Source organism: Vanessa cardui, chromosome Z (genome assembly GCF_905220365.1).
Source record: "Vanessa cardui chromosome Z, ilVanCard2.1, whole genome shotgun sequence".
NCBI classification, from domain to species: domain Eukaryota; kingdom Metazoa; phylum Arthropoda; class Insecta; order Lepidoptera; family Nymphalidae; genus Vanessa; species Vanessa cardui.
This window is the reverse complement of record NC_061154.1, coordinates 5,969,560-5,994,719: the sequence shown is the minus strand read 5'-3', so window position 1 is coordinate 5,994,719 and position 25,160 is coordinate 5,969,560. Positions and strand designations below refer to the sequence as shown.

General features: G+C 34.1%; 1 protein-coding gene across 4 annotated transcripts in view; it reads left to right on the top strand.

Moving 5' to 3' along the window:
- The window catches only part of LOC124543373 (calcium-binding mitochondrial carrier protein SCaMC-2), a 33,846-nt gene extending 8,910 nt beyond the window's left edge, over positions 1 to 24,936 (top strand). For 2 of the 4 annotated variants that reach the window (XM_047121570.1, XM_047121569.1), the window contains 3 exons: positions 23,086 to 23,244; positions 23,330 to 23,906; positions 24,417 to 24,936. In XM_047121570.1, coding sequence (XP_046977526.1) covers positions 23,086 to 23,244; positions 23,330 to 23,906; positions 24,417 to 24,601 — 921 coding nt within the window. In that variant the 3' untranslated portion in view covers positions 24,602 to 24,936. The other 2 variants (XM_047121571.1, XM_047121572.1) reach the window with 2 other exon arrangements.
- The last annotated feature ends 224 nt before the right edge of the window (positions 24,937 to 25,160 follow it).

Genomic DNA, 25,160 nt, shown 5'->3' with positions numbered 1-25,160 from the left:
GGCCTCCTCTCCCTTCGAGGAGAAGGTTTGGAACATATTCCACCACGCTGTTCCAATGCGGGTTGGTGGAATACACATGTGGCAGAATGTCTATGAAATTTGTCACATGCAGGTTTCCTCACGATGTTTTCCTTCACCGCTGAACACGAGATGAATTATAAAGACAAATTAAGCACATGAATCAGCGGTGCTTGCCTGGGTTTGAACCCGCAATCATCGGTTAAGATGCACGCGTTCTAACCACTGGGCCATCTCGGCTCTTATATTATATTTATTATTCATATATTATTTATCTGTGCCATAGCTTACAATTTATAAGATTTTAAATGGTAACACTGTTATATTTTTTAAATATCGAAGGCCAAAGGCTTTCCTAATAATATTACTACAGGTTAAGTACCTATTAGAGTAATTAGGAAATTACTGATAGGTACAGTAGGGATATTAATTATCATGTTTTATTAAGATACCTGGCCTTGAAAGAAGTAATTTGTATTATGTTTTAAAACATAATATATATAAATCCAATCAATTATTAGATACAATAAAAATATCTCATTGGTAAACAAAATGAAGCAAGTAATTTACATAATTGGACTTAAATTTATTGTTATTGATTTATATCAAAATAATAAAAACATACAATGTAAATGGAAAATAACCTTAAAACGTTCAAATTCCGTTTGGAAATAGAATTTTCCGCGATAAACATTAGCAATAGAAACGACGCACCAGACCCACAGCTTATCTTCCATTATCACCAGTTATTCTATCAAGGGAATGTAGTTCAAGCTGTCACTCGTGTCTATTTGTTTAAGAGTTGTAAGCACTTTATGATCGATGCTTTTATTATTTTATTGGTAGTAATATGTGGACTATATACTTTGGAATGAATCATCGTTATGAGGATAATGTTTCTAAATTTTTAATTAATCGCAGATACATTTCTAGCGGATGCGCGGTGTTTTTGATAAAGATGTTATGATGCAATAATTAATGTGTTAATGTCGTTCGTTATATCAACAAGTTACTCAGTAAAGATTAGCGTACACTTACCTATTTGTCTAATTATAACTCGTGACCCCACCCCGGCTGATGTACATACAAAACGATGTTTATACGCTAATCTTCTTAGTTTTCAGATTACACGTAAATAAATTTTCCTTAAGATCGTACCAACTAAAGAAATAAATGAATAATGAAAACCCTTTAAAACAAGTTAGTACTATACTGCTACTACAAACAAGTTTTTGTATGTATGCAAACTTCTTCATAATCCCTCGTCTTGATTCGATCCTAACTGTAGATTCAATTTCAATCCATTTGATTTGTTTAAAACAAGGTTACATTCAAACATAACTAGTTGAATAGATGTTTGTAGAAATACGAAAGTTGCCGTATATTTTAATTATTGAAAGTAGGTTTATGTTTATTGTAAACAAGCGATTAGTGAGTCATAAGGCTGGCGCTGCGTTAGCGATATAGGGGTTGGTTAATATTTATTACAGTGCTAATGTTTGTGGCGACCACTTCCCTATCAGACTTACCATTTGCCAAAATCAAAAATCAAAATAAACTTCAAGTGGGCTTTTACAAGCACTTTTGAATCGTCATTTTTTAAGTGAAGCTACCACCGGTTCGGAAAGTAGATTCTACCGAGAAGAACCGGCAAGAAACTCATTAGTTACTCTTTTTCAACATTTAAAAAAAAACAGTCATGTTAGTTATTACAATTATTTAAATTAATATATCCTGCCTGGAAGTCAACAGGTATTAATTCCACGCCTTTTTATCATCTACAAAATCTTGTATCGAATAATGCGTCTTTTATACCAATGTATTTTTTTATAAACGATTTGAATTTACGAAACGGTAAATGCCAGTCTTCTAAATACTATTTAACATGAAACCGTGCAGGCTAAGACTGCTGGCCAACACCACATCTACTAATCCGAAACTGTGTGAAAATTGTACAGTTTAACAGACTTGGCTTACTCACTGTTGTTTAATTTGATATCTATTATTTCCCTAAAATAACGTACCTATTTTGTGTACGGAAATAAATGAAATTTTACTCTTAATAGTGGATGTGTTTTCTGTATATATTTTAACCTTAGCCCTAGAATAGTGATACGGTTTGAAGCTATTTTTAAACACAATGCCTTAATCCGAAACTGTGTGAAAATTGTACAGTTTAACAGACTTGGCTTACTTACTGTTGTTTAATTTGAAATCTATTATTTCCCTAAAATAACGTACCTATTTTGTGTACGGAAATAAATGAAATTTTACTCTTAATAGTGGATGTGTTTTCTGTATATATTTTAACCTTAGCCCTAGAATAGTGATACGGTTTGAAGCTATTTTTAAACACACTGTCTTAAAGGATTTTGTCTTATTATAATTTATTTAAGAATTTACTTTTAATTTGATTATTTGGAACTATGTCGCGTTAATATAACACATCTATTTTGGGGTTGAAACGGTGAAATACTCTTGTTAATCGTATATACTTAACTCGACAAAAGTAATCTGCTTTATTTTAAAAGATTACCGTTAAACGGATAAAATATTTATAGCATTAACGTGTATATATTGTAATTTAATTATATACAGTTGTGTGTGATTTTATATACATACAGTTGAAAAAGCTATTATTATATCGTTATTTACTAATCTATACCAATATTATAAATACAGATATAATCCTGTCTGTTACCTCTTCACCCTTAAACCGCTTAACTGATTATGATGATAATTGATATAAGAATAGTTTGAGTTCCCTGGAGAAAGTGATAGGCCATTTTTTTAATCACTCATCTAGAGCCAAAATAGGGGCTAGATGTTTTAGTTTAGCGCGGATACCCGTAGTATTATATTTAGATAGTTTTTTATTTTTATTTTATAGTTAAAGGATAAGAAAATTTACGAACAAAAAATTATCATCACGTGTTATATATTTTATGATAATACGTAGCTACATTTATTTTAAGATATCAATATAATCAATGCATATAGTATCATTTTCCTATATATAAATATAATATGAATCGGCTTATAGATTATATCCTTCTTCTAAAAACCACCAAACAAAACGTTTCCTCAATTATTAGTTATTTTACTAATAAGTTAGGACATGTTTTGTTTATTTGAAAGAACGCATGAGAAATTAAAAAAACAATTCATCTGTTAAGATACTTCAAGTGGACAAAAATATTAAAGTAGAATTGGAAATACCGTTTTATAAATCGTGTCAATTTTTGAATGCCGCAAATACCTAATGTTTATTTAACAAGTAGATATGAGAAGAGAAAAATATTTTACTATAGGCAGTAACAGACACGTGTTTCAGCTGACTATTGAATAATAAATTATTCAAAGTTGTTCATTCAAAGGGTATATTTATAAAGAAAAAATAGATAATTTAAAAATAGAAATGTCTATGTATACTCATAATACTTTGAATAAGTTAAATGTGTTCAACAAAACGCTTGTTTGATAATCAATTTTGATATTCGTTGTGATGTATCATTCGATGTGACGTATTAATCATGTACGTTTGATGACCATGATATTCAAATATTTATCGTAAATTTCGTCTTTATCAAATCAATGCTAGTATTCCGGGTATTTTTGCGATCGAGTCATTTTTATTGCTGAATTACCCACTTATTAAAAAGTGAGTAATTCTGCCAGAAAAACGTTATAGTGGTCGATTACAGCCTTTCCTCTCGTGGGTTTGTCCTGCCACCATATTCGACATGGTACTTATTTTTTAATGGATATAAATATGTCTGTCTTTTTACGACAATGTTCTAACTGCTGACTTATTTTAGTGTAATTAACTTAAAATATATGTAATATGCTCCTCTTAACGTACAAGCGGCGTTTAGTATCTCCGATTACATAACAAAAGGCAGATACAGAGAACTGATAATACGAGTTCAATATATTCTCCGAATAGACAGAAGAGAAGGAAAAGATAGTAAATAAAAAAAAATCTTAACGTCTTTCTGTTTTGTAGTTATGGAAGCTCAACACCTTTTGAAAGGGAAACAACATCAAACATAATTTCGATAAATCACGCTTTCTGCTCTTTGTGTTAGGAAACACGTTTTCTTACGTTCTGACGATCTTTTCTTACGTTTATGATTGGATCAATTTCAGGTTATAGGGCACATAAATATTTTTTCACTCTTCACATTAAAACTTTAGTTCACACCTGCGGTAAAATTACCGCTACTTTCCTCTTTAATTGCTTCCTTTAAATAAAGCGGAGTGCTTGCGTAAGATGCGGCAGTAATACTAATAGCTTTTTTGTACTTCAACATTAAAATTCCCTTTGAGATACTAATGTGCACTGTGGCCATGAGCTGGTCGATGAAGTGACTTTCAATTTCTTTGTAAATGTGTATTGTTTCCGCTCGCTAAATACAGTGATTTTGAGTTTTTGATCATCTTCTTTGGATTTAGATCCCAGAGCTCCCAAATGTTAATTCAGTACTATTGCAATCGTTCGTGAGGCAGAAAAAGCATCTGGAGATTCCATCTTCATTATTTTACAGGTAAACGTTTGAGGTTGGTAGGCTGGACAAATGATACCGATAGTGGTAACATCAGTTAGCTTATACATTTTTGTTAACATTTTATGATTATAAAGGAATTTACATTTAAACGTACAATTTCCAAAACTTTTGGAAGTATTGCCACTAACTGTACTTCCATCAAGAGATTCCTTGGTAAAACTCCATTCCGCTTCAGTTTTGCAAGATGTTGTGCTTCATGAAGAAAAGTAACGTACATAAATTCATCACTCAAGCTCAAGCAATTCGATCAAAATGTTTTTTTTTTTTTATTTATGCTGTTTTGCAAGGTGTTTTGCGTAGTGCGATGGTCGACTTTTCTCAACATCGTCGCGTTACTCATTCTGATCGTCACTCTCTCTAACTTTATTTACGATAACGATAATATCATGTTTTCCTTCAGATGGTATAGTGTGCCTAAAATGGTTCAGTTAAAGTATCTTTATCATTATTAAAGAACCCCCCTAAATGAGAATACTTTAAACTGAGGAAGATTCGGACGTTTTAGAAAAAATCTGATTCAATTGGGGCCCTAACAGTTCAGACAGCAAATGAATGATGGACACGGTTTGTGTGGCGTATTTTACACGACTGTCCTTAGATTTTCTATTCTGAGGTGAAGCAATTAATATTGGTGATTTTCGACCTGCAAAATAGAACTATTTTTGCAACCCAAACCCAACAGATTCTTCAAAATGTACATTTAAATACATTAAAACATCGACTGTCATATTTCAATCTATAATTGATGATGTAAGTGCTGAAGTACTAGAGGTTTTTCCAGAAAATATTGTATATTGTTATTTAGCCAACAAACTAAAAACCTACGATTTTTTAGACAATTGCACATCATGGGACTGAAACGATCGGTTGGTCTACTCCATACGTAATATGATAATGGAAAATACTTGAAGAAACAAGCTCGATTGAATCCGGTCTTGTTCGGATTCTTTTTTAAAAGAGTTGGAATGGTTGTAGTTCGTGACTTTGCTCTTACTGCACTCATTGATATTGGATTGACACAGACTGCGCCGAAATCCATACAACAAGTACGGTACTAATTCACGTATAAACAACTGATAAATATTGTATTCTATATTTCCTACATACATCTAGATATACATATCTAACAGAGTACCACTCAGACACACATGTCAATCTGCTCTGATTTTATTGCATATTATTACATGCATTACGTAACTGAGACTAACGAACTGCGCAGGAGATAGATAGTAAAAAAGATAAAGCGTGTACATTTTGCACATGTATTTGAAATCTGCTAGTTCGGCAATTTGAATCGATAGATGAGAGATACGTATCAATTAAAAATCAATATCAAATAAACACGTGTTGTTCAAACAGGTGAGGCCGTGTAATCCCCCTTATCGGTTTGTTTTCTTGATCTCTAGGAAATTTTGGTTGTTTTATTTATTTGTGGAAAGTAGAAAAATTACAATTTCAAGGGGTGTAAGCAATTTTTTAAATGTTTTATAAAACTATATATTTGATTTGTTTGCAGAAATATTTTTATTTATTTATTAAGGAAGACTACAAATAACAGAACAGCTATTATAAATGGTAACTAACGCGCCTGTTATAGTAGGCTATAACAGCCATTTTGTTAATACGATTTTATTAATTTGTAACTGACCATGCAATTTTTATCAATTCAGTAGTTTATATATTTTCTTTTTGTTTTCTAAGAACACCGTTATTTTTGAATGAATGTCTTTTTCTTAGTTTTAGGTTTAAACTTTCCCTTATAAATGTTGATTTTTATATTATTCCTTCAGAATGTCTATATATGTGTTATACATGCAGACGCTGTAAGAAATATTAACACTTCCTCAAATCGCCAGTCATTATTATTGACAGCTTAAATGATATGCCCCCTGCGCATGTAACATTGGCTCACTCACCCTTCAATTGAAACTTTTTAACTCATTTAAATAACCTCTGAAATTATTTTATTATTTTTTTTTTTTTGTTTTAGCTGGATATGTGTCTTTGTTCATTTCAGTAATTAATAATTTTGCACGATCGTTTGTTTATAATTGACAACAATTTAGTTTTTTAATAAGAAACCTAATAACTTAACCCAATTTAAAACAACGAAGGCTTGGCCAGTCCCTAAGGGATTTGAAGCTACATAAACAAGAGTATGGTCGACAATAGCTGTATTTTGTGTACCTACTGTGCAAGTCGAACATTATATAATATTCTACACACAACAGCCGACTATGTCTTGTTGATGATTGTAGAGATTTGGACAAAAAACGTATACCAAAACCTTGCTACGCTAGACCTTAAAAAGGGCTATTACAGCTAAATGCGTGAACAAAATTTCGATGCTCAGTTGTGTGCCATCCTTGAGCGCGTGCACTACGTCATAGTATTAGGAACTACGTAGTAGAATGGGATGTCACTATTGAGTGTCCATACGAAACTCGTGTTTGTACCTTCAATTTTGGAGCAGTCAAGCGCCAACCCTAAATTCAATAGTCATGTGATAGTGAAACTTCTTCCTTACCTTCGTCGGCGGCCAATATTAGACGGAGAATCACGTCATGCTTATACGTTGTCATAATGCATTGTCATCGTTGCTGAGCCATCATACAAAATTTCAGATAAGTGATACCTCAAATTCAGCTTGCAATATTTAACATACATAAACAAAACTACATTGTATGTTAAATAAAAAGTTTACATTATATATATATCTACTCATGAAAATTCTATATTGTCTAACTATAAGATAAGGCAATTCTGGCTCATAAAAAATGCCCCAAATATTATCTTTACTAGATGAAGTTTTTAATGTATGTGAATTTTACGAGTATAATTGGCAAATTCTAGATCTTTCGATATAAATATAACAATGTGATTGTGTATTAGGAATTGTAGGTAAATTCTTGAATAAATAACTTTTTATGGCGGAAGTAATAAAGCAGGAAAAAGGAATTGTATTAATTTATGGTGACTTCCCAGTTCAATGTATATGGCAAATACTAGAAATCATTTGTTACTCTAGTTACAAAACGAAACCGGTTTGGCGATGACTTGAATGACATATCCACGATAAACTTTAGTGACAGTTATCATATTTACGTGCGATAACAATACATTGAATGCGATATGAAGATATTATTTAATAAATTTTTCGTGAAATAAGTCGCAGAATTTGATATAAACTTATTTATATCTGAAGTTCAAAACATTATAACTAGCATTGTTTTTGTCCAGTTCTCGCTTTTAGTTATTATTTTATAATAAATATATTTACATGATCTTTTGACTCTTCTATACAGTGGAATACTACGCACAATTCCTATCTAAATTGTCTTAATTATATTATAATAGACTACTAGAATTCGTTAGGATTGTTAAATATTATACAATTAGCAATAACTGGATAACATCAGAGGTTATATTTATAACAGTAAAATCAATTTATAACTCGAACCTTGTCATGCAATTTAAATATCTAATAAATAAATGTTGGTTATTAGCAAAAAGTAATGTCACCTGTAAATAGGCAACGTCTCTGCTGAGTGGGAGATGTACAGGTGACATAATTTAATAACATCCAGATTTGGTTTCAAGATTTTTCCCTTCGCCGTGATATGAATTGATATTAAGGACAAATTAATGAAATTTTATAATAGTAGCACTTGGAAGGTCGATGTTCAATAAGTCATGGAACACACGGGCGATTTGAATCTGCGATATTATAGTTAAGAACCATGTATGTATTCACTGGGCTATAGAAGTAATAACAAATACTTATTCTCACACTATTCGTAAAAAACTCATAGGATGATTTTTTGAGTGACAGTCAATTTAAAGTAATCGTTATCATTTATTTAACTCATTGTAAAAAAATAGCATGTGACTGTGTGATCTTTAAATTAATTAAATTGATTGTAATATAAATAGGGTTCTAACAACCTCGCTTTCACCCTTTAAACCTTTTTTCAAATTGGACTAATGTTCTATTATTTTTAATTTATTACATTTATGTAAAAATTTTATTTTATTTTTATAAATACATATATATTTTATACTATGTATGCAAATGCCTCAAAGAGTGCATAATTATTTTAATATTAATTTATCTCAACGTTATTCGTTGCTAAGCATGCCTCGTCTATCGCAGTATACATGACGAGCCCCCTCTGAACTTGTATTCCGACCTTAACGCGCCTTTTTATCAAATACCACGCTTGAGCAATTCGATAATACAGTCGAAATGATACATTCGTGGTAATTTTTAGTAGAGGTGTGGTTGTCTGCCGTTCGCCACTTGCAACCGTTTCGAGGCGGTTCTCGCTCCGATCGCGCACGCCGAGTATAATCAGAGTTACTAGTCTAGTCAAAAGTCAGTGTGAGAATGCCTCTTAGCTTGACGGTACGCGTAATCGGTGTCGCGCTCGGCAAAATACACACTCGATTAGTTAAAAGTATTACAACTGATCTGATAGTATAGTTCCAAAGAAATCAATCTGTGATTTAATTTTAATAGTTAATATATTTTTTATTCATATTGTTAACTTAGTTTTTATATAGAAAAAATGTCTCTGGAATTAGAGGAAGTTACGGGACCGACCGGCGACGTCTTTGAGGATTTTCTGATCGTGTTCCGACGATGTTTGGCAAAGGTAAATGTTATCTAATTCCGGGTGTGTGGCGGAGTTGTACTGAATGTCAGCGACATCAGTTGCAGTTCGGTTCTAGACTTCATTAACTTCTGAACCATTTCTCTTTCGAATCAAGGATCATGATTGATGAATATAGTGATATTGTGGAATGGATACTCAAGGTAACTGACATTTTTTTACTAACAAATATTCTATTTAATCGCACATCGGGTTAATATTTGGAAAGTTTCCAACACGTTTAATAATGTATGTAACTTTGAAATTATGCAAAATTTATTAAAATAGTAGTTTCTCGCTTATTCTTTTTTATTAATGATTTTGACATTTTAATTGCAACACACGCGGGCCTGTTGCTAAGGCAACGTGCTTATTTTTAATTGACTTTAAGAATAGGTATCTACATACGTATTCTGTCGTCGAGTACGTAATTTGAGAATACGTCACAGTATATACAGATGTCAATCCGGCTAAAGTATAGCACGGTTTAAGGTCGTCGTCTTTCAAGCGTTAATTGAATTGACTCGTGGAAAACCGGAAAATGCAATAAGACTTTTTTCGAATCTAGTTTAATTGTCCTATCATAAAAAATAAAGGAAATGTTACACTTAGAATTAATTTTATGTTACCTATGTACTATGCTCCGTAATGTATTTTTTACTTATGGCTCTGCGAATGTTTGCTGCTTAACTTTCTAATGTCCTGCGTCATCACTTTCAAATGTATTTTAATAAAAAAACTGGTCCATATGTATGTTGTATGGAAATTATTTTAAATTTCGAAATTGCACATTGCGAATTTAACTATATATAGTATACTTTTTTTACTTAACAAAAAGCAAGCATATAAATTATAACTGAACTAAAAAATATATTTTACTACTTCAAAATTGGTCACTCATGTATGACTTTATTAATATTTATAATTATGTTAAATTCTGCACATTGTTAAATGTGTGTCATACATGTCTTAGGTAGACCTATGTGGGCGTAACCTTATCTACTAATATTTGGGTTAGCTCAACACAAAATGTTTTGTTACCAGGACCATTTTATATTCGTTCATTCACATGTTTCTTTTGGTAGGTACTACGTTATTTATATCTGACAGCAAATAAAATACGGTTACTTTTCATTTGTAAATTTCCATCCGTTATTGACTATTGTTACTTTTGCGAATGTGTGATAATGTTAATTACTTACGATTTTGTTTTAATTAAACGCAAACTATATTTTGTTTTAATATGTAGGTGTGTATACACGATAAATGTTAGTGTACCTTCCTTATATTAAAATTATAAGATTAAGTTTGAGTTTTGAAAGACATTTAAACAAATATGCTACAACCGTAAGTCACAAATGTATATCTTTTGGTTGTACTTTCGCCTGGCTTTACCTACAATCTATTTATAACAACAGATGCACACCTTATCCTTAATTAATTGTCTTATAATTGCGTATTTACATATATATAATTATATGGGTTTGTGAATAAACTCCGGTAGGCTCCTTATCGACGAAATGAAACACTTAGTACTGTATAAGCTTCCGTTTACTTCTTGAGACGATTCACACAAAACAATAATTTTCACAATGTCTTATATATACAGAATAACAAAACGATTGCGCGATTCAAAAACTTATAAAAATTGAACAATGCCATCTAGGCGTCAACTAAGAACTAAACATGACAACTTAAGGAATAATTCAAATATAAAGAAAACTTTAATAAATACAAAAGAGGTTTATAGGTGTGCATGTTTAATCCTGACATACCGCCCACCAAGGACATCATGAGAAATGTCCTTCAAACCGCCCACCATGCAACAATCCAAAGTGTAATTAATTACTTGAGTAATTACTTATTTAGTTACAGGTAATATTGCTATCTTAGAAGTAGGCCTTTTAATTAAAGTATCTTTGGTACGTATTGTGACGACTCGCGTTATTTTATCGGGTCCCGGATGTTTTTTCTCGATTTTGCCTAGCAACCATCGCGCCGGAGGTAAATCGTCTTCCTTGACTAAAACAACATCCCCCACTGATGGTTCTGGACTCTGATATTCCCATTTATACCTTTGAAGAAACTGATGAAGATAATCCTGGGACCATCGACGCCAAAAGTCCTGCATCATTCGCTGGTGGAGTTGCCATCTTCGCAAACTATATACATTTGATGACTCATAATTTGAATCAGGAACTACTATCAGTGGTTCCCCTACCAAGAAATGACCAGGAGTCAACACTACGACCTCTTGATCCTCTACACGAGACAATGGCCTTGAATTAAGACAGGCCTCTATTTGAGATAACACTGTGGCCATCTCCTCATATGTCAAAGTAGTGTTTCCGACCACACGTTTAAGATGGAACTTTGTGGACTTTATTCCTGCCTCCCATAGTCCACCGAAATTCGGAGCGTGAGGAGGAATAAAATTCCATTTTGTTCCGTTGGTTGCCAGATACTCTGCCAGTTCAGGTTTAAAATTCGTTTTTTCTTCGCTGAAAAGACACAGTAACTCTCGGGCTGCACCCACAAAATTTTTACCATTGTCGCTGTATAATTCAGCGCACCTACCTCGTCTTGCGACAAACCTTTTAAAAGCAGCTATAAAACCTTGAGTAGACAGCTCGCTCACCACTTCAAGATGTACGGCTCTGGTTGACATGCAAATGAACAGAGCAATATATCCCTTGTAAGACTTGTTACCCCTACCTTTTGAAATTCTTATATTAATAGGTCCTGCGTAATCGACTCCGCTGACAAGAAAGGGTTTATTAGGTGTCACACGCGCGGAAGGTAACTGCCCCATGAGCTGAGATGTGGATCTGTTCGAGTATCGCGTACAAGTAACACAGTCACGATAATATTTTCTAATCAGAGACTTCGCACCTACAATCCAATACTTCGATCTCAAGTAGGTAATCATGAGTTGCGGGCCTCCATGCAGTGTCTTTTGGTGAGCATCAGCAATTAAGAGTGCACTTAAGCAAGATTCTTTAGGTATGAGAATCGGATGTTTCTCGTTAAAGGACAGCGATGACATTTCCAGCCGACCACCCACTCTAATTATACCTTCCGAATCTAAAAATATATTTAATGTCTTTAACATTTTCTTTTTTTTATCTATTATGCCGTTTTTTCGCAATTCTTCCAACTCTTCCTGGAATCCTTCTTCTTGACATCTTTTAATACAGACCCTTATCGCATCCTCAATTTCCTGTCGCTCCAATGCTTCTGATCTTGGCCTACTACTTAAACCTTTCCTTATTCTTAACCAGCGTAGACAATAAGCGACCACACGAACAAGCTTCGAAAATGAAGAAAATCTTTGCCACAAGGTTGTGTCAACGACCACTGTATGAACCTTAATCTGCTCAAGATTTGTTCCCAAATGTTTTGGTTTTGTAAAAATAATTTCCTTATTTTTTAGAAACTCTGGCCCTTCAAACCATATAGCCATTTCTGATAGTTCCACCGGAGAAATACCTCGTGATGCCAAATCCGCCGGGTTTTTCTTAGTGGCTACATGGGACCAGTGATGTGTATCCAAAATCTGTAAGATTTCAGAGACTCGGTTAGCCACGAAGGTCTTCCACCGGCTTGGGTGATGGTTAAGCCAGGCTAAAACTACCTCACTGTCAGTGAATGCATGTAACTGACCTCTTTCAACCTCCATAACTTCAGCTACCTCAACCATCAACTTAGCTAAAAGTACGGCCCCGCAAAGCTCAAGTCTAGGGATAGACACCTGCTTAATGGGAGCTACCTTTGTTTTAGCTGTGACCAACGAAACGTTAACATTTCCCACTTCATCTACCACTCGCAGATACACGACAGCCGCATAAGCCACTTTTGAGGCGTCAGAAAATCCGTACAACCGTCCGTACAATCCGTATTTATTACAAGTGTGTATCCAGCGCGGAATCTTGATATTCTGTAATGCAGTTAAATTTTTACGGTAAGTAGTCCATTCTTTTATTAAATAAGTAGGAACTTGCTCATCCCATCCGATACCAGCTAACCAAAGCTTTTGTATGAGTATTTTTGCTGCTATGATGCAAGGACCTAACCACCCAAGTGGGTCAAATAATCGAGATATATCAGATATAATTTTCCTTTTTGTTACAAGTTCTTCTTGCGGCGCAAGTTCTACAGAGTACCGGAAGAAGTCACCACACGGATCCCAGGTAAGTCCTAAAATCTTAGTTGTGTCATCTACCTTAATCCTTAATTTCTCATCCTTATTACCGTTTGCCTTCCAGATTTTCGCTAATATTTCCTTGGAATTACTTTTCCATTTTTGCAACGGAAACCCTCCTTTTGCTAACACTTCAGTTAATTCTCTATATATTTCATAAGCATCTTCTAGATTTTCCGCACCGGTCATCACATCGTCCATGTAAAAATCATTCAAAATAATTTTCGCGATTCCTGGCTTATTCTGACATTCCTTATAGGCTAACTCTTGCAGAGACCGCACAGCTAAATATGGAGCACACGCGGTGCCAAAGGTGACGGTAAGTAATTCATACTCTTGAAGCTCCTTTTCAGGACCGTCTCTCCAAAGAATCCTCTGAAATGGAGTATCTTCTCGACTTACCAGCACTTGGCGGTACATTTTTACCACATCTGCCACCAAACCTATTTTATATTGTCTCCAGCGCATAATTGTATGACGTAGTTCAGCTTGCAGTTGCGGCCCAATCAACAGATCATCATTTAAGGATTTTCCATTGCTTCCCTTACAGGAGGCATCAAACACTACTCGGACTTTAGTAGTTTCCTTATCCTCCCTGACTACTGCATGGTGTGGTAAGTAAATAGCTGTTTTCTTACATTTATCCTTGTCTGTAACTTTTACCATATGATTTAAGTTTAAATACTCCTTTATAACTTGTGTATAATCCTCTTTTAACTTAATGTTCTTTTGTAATTTTAATTCTAAACTTCTAAATCTTTTTTCAGCTATGTTCTTGAATTCACCATGCACGCAGTCCGGGTTGATCGTGCGAAACGGCAGTCTTACGATGAAACGACCGTCTTTATCCCGTTTTGTAGTATCCTGAAATAATTTCTCACATTTAATTTCATCATCTGTGAGCATTTTCTTTGTTACAGGTGGTTCAGCTTCAAGTTCCCAAAACTTCTTCAGCATATTATCCACTTCTAAATATGAATGCATCACAATTGTTTGAGAATGGATATTTGACGTGCTGTCTATATCACAGACGCCGGATATTATCCACCCGAAAACAGTATCCTGCGCCAAGAGAGAACCGTTGAGATTTCTCTTGATGCCTTCCTGAATGATTTGACTATATATCTCCGCACCTAATAAGATATCAATCCTATTAGGTGTATGATACTCAGGGTCAGCCAGTTCATCCAGAGTTAGGTTTTCCCAATTCATCCTAGTTGTTTTCGCAACTGGGAGTAGAGATGTAACTGACTTCAAGACGTGTGCATTAACCTTAACTTGAAATCTAGGATCAACTCTCGATCTTAAAGTAACTTTCACTGTGGACTTGGAAGTCACACTTTTATTTCCACCTATACCAACTACGGTATTTTTGGTCGCAAGCCTTTTTAAACCTAATTGCTGCACCATGGCCTCAGTAATAAAGGAACCTTGCGACCCCTGGTCTAATAAGACCCTAACTGGGAAATAATTACCGTCTTTCGACTCAGCTTGCACCACAGCTGTAGTTAATAAAACCATTTTTGAATAGTTTCCTGTCGAAAAACAAGACACAATTTGCCCCTTACTTTCTGCTTTCGCAGATAACTTATTACTGCTTGTGGCAGTATCCTCCTCAGTTAAACTTCTACTGTTTGCCGAGGTTGTTTGGTGACTCGCCTCTTCTTCAGCACTACCAGAACCAGAATCACCACTAGGATGTAATAACGAATGATGTCGACGTTTACAAACTTGGCATCGGACAATATTTTTGCATATTTTAGCGGAATGGTTGCTATTCAAACAAATAAAACATAAGTTTTTATTTAACGCGAACTCGCGGCGTGTCTCATTATTTTCCTTACCGAATTTTCGGCACGCAGTTATTTTATGCTCCTCGCCACAATACGCACACAATACAAACGGTTTGTTTTTAACAACGTGAAAAGATTTTGTAAACTTTTTCTCACTGTGATGTACCTTATAATCAATATTTTCTAGACCTCTAAAACGTCCTATTAAAAAGTTGGAAAATTGTTGAAACGTGGGTAATTCATTACTTGGATCTGAAGATACCTTTAACTCCCATGCCTTTCGCGTATCTTTATCTAACTTAGCGCTTATAATGTGGATAATCAGGATATCCCAAGATGAAACATCCACACCAATATTTTTTATTGAGTCTAAACAATCAGAAGTTGTACTAATTAAGTTTTTAATTTCAGATGCCGATTCAGATAACAAACTTTTTTGACTTAGTAGACGCTTCAAGATGCCGTTCGCCAAAAATCTTTTATTATTATACATACTATCTAATTTCCCCCAAGCAATTTGATAACTATCCGACGTCACCTTAATATTACGTAATAGTTGCTCGGCTTCCCCGGTTAAATGACCCCTTAAATAATAAAATCTTTGGGCATCATCCAGTGACTTGTTTTCATGCACAAGCCCTAAAAACAAATCTCTGAATGTCTGCCACTCTGTGTACTTACCGGAAAAGATAGGTATTTTAATTTCAGGCAGCTTGAAACGTCTTTCTGAACTCTCATATTGACTATTTGAACTTGACTTGCCTTCCGACTCAAGTGTTTTAAATTTATACAGTGTTTCTTTTAACTCAGTCTTAAATTCAACATATAATTCTTCTACATCATCATACACATTATTTTTATAATAATTCGAACTATAGAAATCAGTTCGCTTAACTTGACTAATAATTTTAGTATGAGTATCTGTAAACAAACTCCACTGTTGTTCTAAGTTATCTAGCCTTGTTTCAATATAAGCAACCGTCAAACGATCCTTAGGAGACTTTTTAAAATTAGTCTTAACCTTTAGTATTTTAGCCCTTATATCATCCTGCAGATCATTAAACGACTCCATATTAATTATAAACCTTGACAATAATAGATCTAAAACCGAACAACAATTTACTTTACAAAGTTAAACGTCAAACTGAATTATTTTACTTAGTCAATATTTTCCAAGTTCAAGAAACAGATGAGCAAAATTTTACAAGTCCTAAATTATTTATTTTATTCTAAGTACTTCACTTTCTTCAAATACTTTAAGTTTCACTAATCTTTGATATAAGGTTTAATTTCCAAGTTAATTTCTTCTATAGTAATATTTCAAATGTACTCACGATATTTCACCGAACACTCTTACTTGTCTTTACGTTGTGGCACCTGTGGCGCCCCCTCGTGTTCCGCAACCTCCACCGCTGCTGCTTGCCTGTGTCCGTCCGTCGCTCCTCCGGGTTGTAGACTCCCGGTTCCCTCCACTGCCGTGGCGCCGCTTGTGACACCTTGCTGAAGGGATGCTCTGGACAGCGACCCACTGTCCAGTAGTGATGAAACGGGTGGTACTCTTGTACCAATTCCGCAGCAATACCACAAAAATTAGTCCAAGCCAATCCGACTCGAATGGACCATGAATAAACTCCGGTAGGCTCCTTATCGACGAAATGAAACACTTAGTACTGTATAAGCTTCCGTTTACTTCTTGAGACGATTCACACAAAACAATAATTTTCACAATGTCTTATATATACAGAATAACAAAACGATTGCGCGATTCAAAAACTTATAAAAATTGAACAATGCCATCTAGGCGTCAACTAAGAACTAAACATGACAACTTAAGGAATAATTCAAATATAAAGAAAACTTTAATAAATACAAAAGAGGTTTATAGGTGTGCATGTTTAATCCTGACAGTTTGTAATATTTTTTTTTAAAGCATTGACTACTTAATTTTATTCTGTATATTTAAATATTAGCCATAAACTGAGATAACAGCTAACATTGTTACAAGAGCTGTGTTTTAATTTTGTAGACTTTGTCTCCACCGTTCGTCGAATGAAATATGCGTAGACCGATGACGAAGCGGCGCACGCGCAATTCCGTTGCTCGATTACGTCATCCTGACATCCTCGCATACAATACAGGGGAACCCTCGAATCGAAGTCGAATAAAATTATTCTCGTAAAGACAATGGTGTTAATAATTTACTATAACTACTTTTAAAGAAATTTCTTATCGATAATTCTACACGTGTTGTGTAACATATGTAAATACGTATAATGCTTTATATAAAACGTGTATTAGGTAATGTAGTAAATTAAATCAAATGACTGACTCACTTATCACGATATCTTTGGAACTATTTGACCTAAAGACAAAATATAGTGGACATGTTTGTTTTGCTAAACAATTATGAATCCGGGTTGTGTGAAAAATCAACTCAGAAGGGGGGTGACCTTGAACGCGTTTCAGATAAAAATGAAATAAACTTTTATGAGACGCTTTTATATGTAAAAAAAACAAGTTTATCTCAGCTCAAATACCTAAAATCGTGTCCGATGTTTTGTTAAGATGTGCTATTATGTGATGACTTTCAAATTAGTGGAACGAATATCGCTCGATCTTAACATTTGTAGATGTTATATGGAAATATTTCGATCTTTACAGTATGAACTTTTCGTACGCTTAGGATAATCCCTGGCGGCTCTGAATGGAACACTTTAATCATCCTCTTTTGTTGCATACGCGGCGAATAACATTGTAGGTATATAATTATTTTGCATATCTTTAGTAAATATCTTCAATTAACTGCGTTTCTACAGTTTTATTATATGTACGAGTATAAACGATACCCACGCGCCTTGCTGAGCGTTAATTAAACGGGAAACCTAGAGTTAATTAGCAAGAGAAACTTTTTATAAAACTATCCAATGAATACATTAAAGCACTTCCTTGGATTTAACGACTCAGGCCTAATTAAATTATTATATTTAAACGCTGCCCTTAACTTTGTTTAAGATGCTAACTACACCTTCCTATTGAATCAACCCATTCATCCAATTCATTGATGAAAACCGTATAACATTACGTTCGGTAGTTTTTGATAGATAGAGATAGATGTAAAGATAGGTAGGTACACTTATTTACATATAGGTATTGCGTATTGGTCTTTTTAGAACTTAATCTGGTAAATCCATGTGACGATGTGATACGTGTATTGTTTATCAGTTGACTTCAAATATTATCGCTATGAAATGCCATAATTGTCATTCTACACTAACTCGATGTACGTAGTCGTAAATTGAATTATACTACGTGAAACGGAGTGTAAACGCATTTGTTATATATTAGTTTGTGTATACAATTAGCATGTGCTATTGGTGAACGTTATAAAAAGTTAACACTCAGACTCGATTCTATATATAAAAATCTGAACTAAATCTAATCACATGATTCACCAATTTTTTATACTTATTATTTTAATGTAAATTCAAATATAGAATATAGCTACGAATGTGTTATATAGAATTCAAATTAACAGAAAGTAATATGTACCTTAAATGTCACATTGCTTGGTTAAGGCCAATTTATCCTTTATAGGAAAAGGCTTAGCTTTTCCACTAATTTACCACAACTGCTCCAATGAAGTTTTTCTTTAAAAGTCGACCACGAAATACATTATAATTATAAATTATGCATATGAATAATTGGCTGCTTAAACCCGCAGTCTTCAGTTAAGATTAGCGAGTTATTACCAGAATACGCTTGGTTGTAGTAAGGGTTCTTTTCTGCTAGTCTTTCGAAATTAATAATGTTAAATTTTACCAGAAACATTGAAATCATAAAACGACGAAGAAATATGGTAACAAGATTACTTGTGAATTATTTTACCTGCAATTGTAATGTTTCAGTATAATTTGCATTTATCGAATTTACCAATAATTACGATTAGATAACGAATAGCTCCAGACACTTCCGTTTCACTTTCAACATCTGCTCGAGTTAGTTGTTCTAAATCGGTCACGCTGAAGGACATGACATATCTAAACTATTCTAATTATTAGTCAACTTTGAACACATGCATGCATTTAAAGTAATCGTCTAACATATTCTGTGAATATGTAGAAATATGTATTGATAATGGTACGATTGCCTAATTCATTTTAACGTTTAATAAAGCAAGCTATTGGTTAATTCATTGTTGATTTTAATTTCACAATTCAAATTAAAACAAAATACACTAGTACTTAACACGTAGAGGCGTCGATAAAGAAAGTAATTGTTTTTTTTGTCTATTTCCTTGCTCTTTTACATTATGAATAGGAACTAATTTCATTTCGTCACGGGTTTGTACTAATGTTACGCGTATGTGATAAAACGTTGTCTACGTTTAAAGATGAACTGATTTGTTATCTTGCTATGTCCTCAAACACTATAAATATAGCTTCGCACACGTTGTGGGAAACTAAAAATAGGCCATTTTCGAACTCGGTTCTCATCTAAATTAATATTGGAAGACGACACAATACATTCGACTGCGTACTTGATTCCTTTTTAGTTTTTCCTTTTAATAGTTAATTAGTTACTACGTTTATATCTTGAACGTAAATTATGAAAACGATTCGTAACATCAAAGAATTTGAAAGTAAAATTTTGTTTTTAGTTCAGACTTAAGATTACCGTAATCAAGCAATTACCTACCTAGGTTTTGTGAGTATTCATTGTTGGTCATATTTAGAATCATCTCTGTACTTAAAAATGAACTGAATTTGATATACAGTTACACTTAAGGTTATTATCAAATCATCAACCTTGTACATTCTAATGTTCGTGCAATCGAATTGATAATGAAACCGTGGGTCTCTTGGATCACCCTTGACATCATTTGGGCGAAGGCGACTTCTTACTTTTTCTTACATTCAAACAGCAATAATAGGATTGATTGTGGACCAAATGTTAAAAAAAAAAGTAAAAAAGGTTGGTTTGCCTGATAGTTTGAAACTTATTCCTCATTACTTGAAATATTTTCCCAGTATTAACTGCTGTTTAACTTTCCTTGAATACTGCTATGAAAATTAATTTATTTAGTTATAATAATACTATTGTTTCTACATTAAATATTAGCACTTTTTAATAACTTCCGTTGAAAAATAATTCCTCTTAATACAAACTATGCCATTTCGAATGGTTAACGTAGACGTCAGCGATCCGTCACGAGGCTGGCCCATGACATAAATTTAAGCGACGGTTTAAAACTTCATCCGCATGTATTTAAACGTTTCCAACGCTTATCAATAAAATTTTACACGAATGATTGCACGAATGCGTATCACGAGCCTTAACATTCGCACGTCACTATTGGGTTTTATATACGAGAATGCAACGACAAATCGTTTGGAAGATGAAAATGAGAACACACTTACTTTAATATAAATTATGGAAAGTAATAAAAAAATTAAAACGGATGCATTGCATCAGGAAAATGTGTAGAAGTTTACAATAAATAATGAATTCAGTATGTAATATAAATACTGCATGTATTGTCGATATGCATAAGGCAAGCCATGTTATAATGATTAACGCCTAAACAGAGACGGCTTATTTCATTGTGTTAGTAGGTATCGGAACTACGTCACCTTTGGTTGCTAAGGTCAGACAGCGAGCCCAGCGGTGACGTGTCCAACTGTTAATGATAAACAGATCCTGGTCACATAACGGAAACAAATAGCGATTTATTCAATTAAACAAGTACGAAAGATATAACGTTATTGTATAAATTAAACTGAGATGGGTGTTTATTGTTTATAAATTTTGCAGCTTATGTACAAGATGCTCGCAATATAAATTCCTTTAGCAGAGATATTATAATTTATCATCAATTACTATCTCAACTTCAAGCATCAATATTAAACTTTTTCAATTACGATGTTCTTAAAAAAAAACTATATATACTTGGAAAATGTCTCACTTGACAGTGAGCTATGTCAAATGCCTTTGACAAACACAAAATTATATTAATTTACAAAAAGATGACTTTAAAACTGTAATGAATACAATGGTTCAGATATTAATAAAATTGCTCGTCAACGCAATTCTTCTGAAAAGCAAAGTTATGTACTTAGAATATTTAGTTACGTTTTTTACCATGATGCTGAACTCGAATGCTATAATATTTTTAAACACTGCGGTAATTATTCCATTTGTCTAACAATACGTTAAATATATGTTAATTCAATATTTAAAAGATCTCTTTTAATATGAACATATATGTTTTTCCCCGAAATGGAAATCATTTTTATATAATCATTGCATATTTTGTCCAGGAAATTTAATACTTTTTAACTTCTAAGAAACAACAATTTCGGTAATTTTACTTACCTATTATTTTTGTAAAATAATGATTATATTCCTTTATAATAGTCTGAGGAAATATAAATCAATGAATATTTTTACTGCAGACAGGGCAAGTGACATATAGAACCAGAATTTGGATAAGCAGAGTGATAAAGAAACACGATGAGGATGACGACGTATGCGATGCAGACGCTAAGTTTGGAACAGTAATAATATTAACGTCTTCTTGTACACTAGACAGACGACATTCGTGTAACACTATGCTTTAATTGAATAAGTATATAAAACAAACAAACAAAACAGTAAAACATATTTAAGTAATGTATACTCATACACATCGCAATTGTATTCTATATAAATATTAGTACGCGTACTTTTCAAACATTAACACCGGTTCGGATATCGATTTCTGCAAGAAGAACCGGCAAGAAACTAAGTAGTTACAGTAACTTAGTAGTTACGCAGTTGTTAGTAAGGAATACGACTCTTATATTCCATTGTTAAACTATTGTAAGTACTTTAAAGATTTGTTAAGAGCTCGTGCTCATATTTTACAAACAACACAGTATTATATAAATCTGTTGAAGATAATACTATGTATAAAGTTCAGAGACTGATGCTTCGCATAATTAGGTTGGGTTCTAATTTTTAATTATTGTGTTAATATTATAAATAGTATTTTTATTTACTTTATTATTGGGAATGAGTTAACATTTAAGCTACCAGCGTTGGTTCGTATCCGTTTCATCGAAAACATCTTTTATAAATGACAACAAGGGTCATTACGGTTTCGATAAATAAACCTCGTTAACTTTCTGGCAATTCCAGAAATATCGATGTATATTAAAAATATTAATTATTATTATGGTTATTACTATGATTTTGTAATATAAACAATTGTTATCGTACCAATACGCAACAATATTTTGTTTTTTAATGACAAAACGAGGTGGTCAACCTCAGAACGTTAATGCTTCTCGATTTGTTCGTGATTATGGGCAAGAGGAAGATATTTTAAAGTATTTCTCTTGTCTTCGTTTCAGTAATAATGTTAATTGCGTGTAAAATTTAAACAATTGCCCGAGAATGTAGTTTTGTTATTCGTTCTTTATGGTAAATAAGCATGTTTTGAATTAGTAATGTGAAATATCCTGATGGTCGAATCGGGCTATTATTTAATAATGTCGTTGAAAGTTCATCGTGAATTCATCCAGAAACTTCTGAAATAAAAGACGTGAACCGAATCATTTTTTTAATTCGACATAAAACCAGTTTCGAACGTGTGTGTTGCCTTTAGTTAGAAAACTGAATGTATTATTTATAATTTGATGTGTCGCTTCGATATCAAATGGAAATTATTTATTTAAATGCTAAAAATAAATTTACTTAATTCGGATTAAGAACGAAAGTTACATTTAAAATTAAATGTTTTTATTATTTAATTATAAGATACACATTCGTATTACCTATAAGACGTTTATTCACGAGCTACATATTATTTCCAGTATCTGGACATCGGTGAGGATATGAACGTGCCTGATGACTTCACTCCGACTGAATTGCAAACGGGAAAGTGGTGGCGGCATTTGCTAGCCGGTGGCATTGCTGGCGCTGTTAGTCGGACCTGCACAGCTCCTCTCGATAGACTTAAAGTATTTTTGCAGGTGCGTTTTAAATTTGGAATTCTTAATTTTATTTCTAAACTCAATTTGAAGCATGACTCTAATATTCCAATGGTTTACGTTTCAGGTAAACCCAACTAGAGAAAATATGACAAAATGTTTAGCTAAAATGATAAATGAAGGAGGTTTCACGGGCTTGTGGCGAGGCAATGGAATAAATGTAATAAAAATAGCGCCGGAGTCGGCATTAAAGTTCGCTGCGTACGAGCAAGTAAAGCGTCTGATTAAAGGCGAGAAAAATAATCAACCACTGGAGATATACGAACGATTCGTTGCCGGTGCCACGGCGGGAGCGATTAGTCAAACTGTGATTTACCCACTAGAGGTGCTAAAGACAAGATTAGCTTTAAGGAAAACTGGCCAATATAACGGCATATTGGATGCGGCGAAAAAGATATATGCGAGAGAGGGACTGAAGTGTTTCTACAAAGGATACATTCCAAACATCCTGGGGATAGTGCCTTACGCTGGCATCGATCTGGCGGTCTACGAGACGCTAAAGAAGAAGTATATCAACAAGTACCAGGCTCACAACGAGCAGCCCGGCATGCTGCTGCTCCTGGCCTGCGGGAGCGCGTCCTGCACCCTGGGGCAGGTGTGCTCGTATCCCCTTGCTCTCGTGCGTACTAGGTTGCAAGCCCAAGGTACGACTGCTTTCACTTATAACCAAGTTTTATCAATAGAATTAAATGTACATATTGATATACTTTGAGTTACTTATGTTCTATACCTAAATTAGTATTTGTTAACTGCTTCAAATCATTTAATGATACGTTAATACGTTTCTTGGTGGTAGGGCTTTGTGCAAGCCCGTCTGGGTAGGTACCACCCACTCATCAGTTATTCTACCGCCAAATAACAGTACTTAGTATTGTTGTGTTCCGGTTTGAAGGGTGAGTGAGCCAGTGTAACTACAGGCACAAGGGACATAACATCTTAGTTCCCAAGGTTGGTGGCACATTGACGATGTAAGGAATAGTTAATATTTCTTACAGCGTCATTGTCTATGGGTTATGGTGACCACTTACCATCACGTGGCCCATATGCTCGTCTGCCAACCTATTTCATAAAATAAAAAAAATAAAAAAATCACACATCAGAGTGGAGACCGATACGCGAACGCCTTCTTTAATGACAATTCTCTCGTGTTGCAGAAAAAGCTGCAAAGGGCGCAGAGGGTAGTATGCGCGGTGCGTTCCGCGAGATAGTCCAGCGAGAGGGGCTCCGGGGCTTGTACCGCGGCATCACCCCGAACTTCATCAAGGTCATTCCGGCCGTGTCCATCTCGTATGTGGTGTACGAGTACGCCAGCCGCTCGCTCGGCGTCAACATGACGTGATCCCGCGACCCCGCGACCCCGCCCGGACCCTCCGGACCATTCCTCCACTCCGTTCGACTCGCTCGAGCTCAAACACATCACATTCTTCTCTAAGCATATGTAGCGAATTTTGCATTTGATTGTACATAGCTCTCGTAAACGTTAAGTGTATTATTTATTTTATTGTGAATTTATAATTCCATTTAAATTAATGATTCTGTTGACGTCCTCCGCATGTAGCCTGGTGTTGTAATGTGAAATGTCTCGTGGGTTGCATCCATACAATTGGTTTGATTTTGTTCCGTGACGGTATGCGGACACATCTGTGATTATAATAAATTATGTATTTTTTTTTATTTTTCTTTTGTTATTGTATTTGTCCCTATTCCCGGTGTTACGGACATCACCATATAAATTATTTATTTAACTTTTGATGTGTATAATTATTTTGGCTGTTGTAATAACAGAGCCGATTGTAGGAGGATAAGTAACTTTGTTACTGGGACGTGATTTATAAGGGGCTGTTGGTTAGTGGGGAACCGTGTGATAACTTGGAAAGGATAAGTCGGCATAAGTAGGA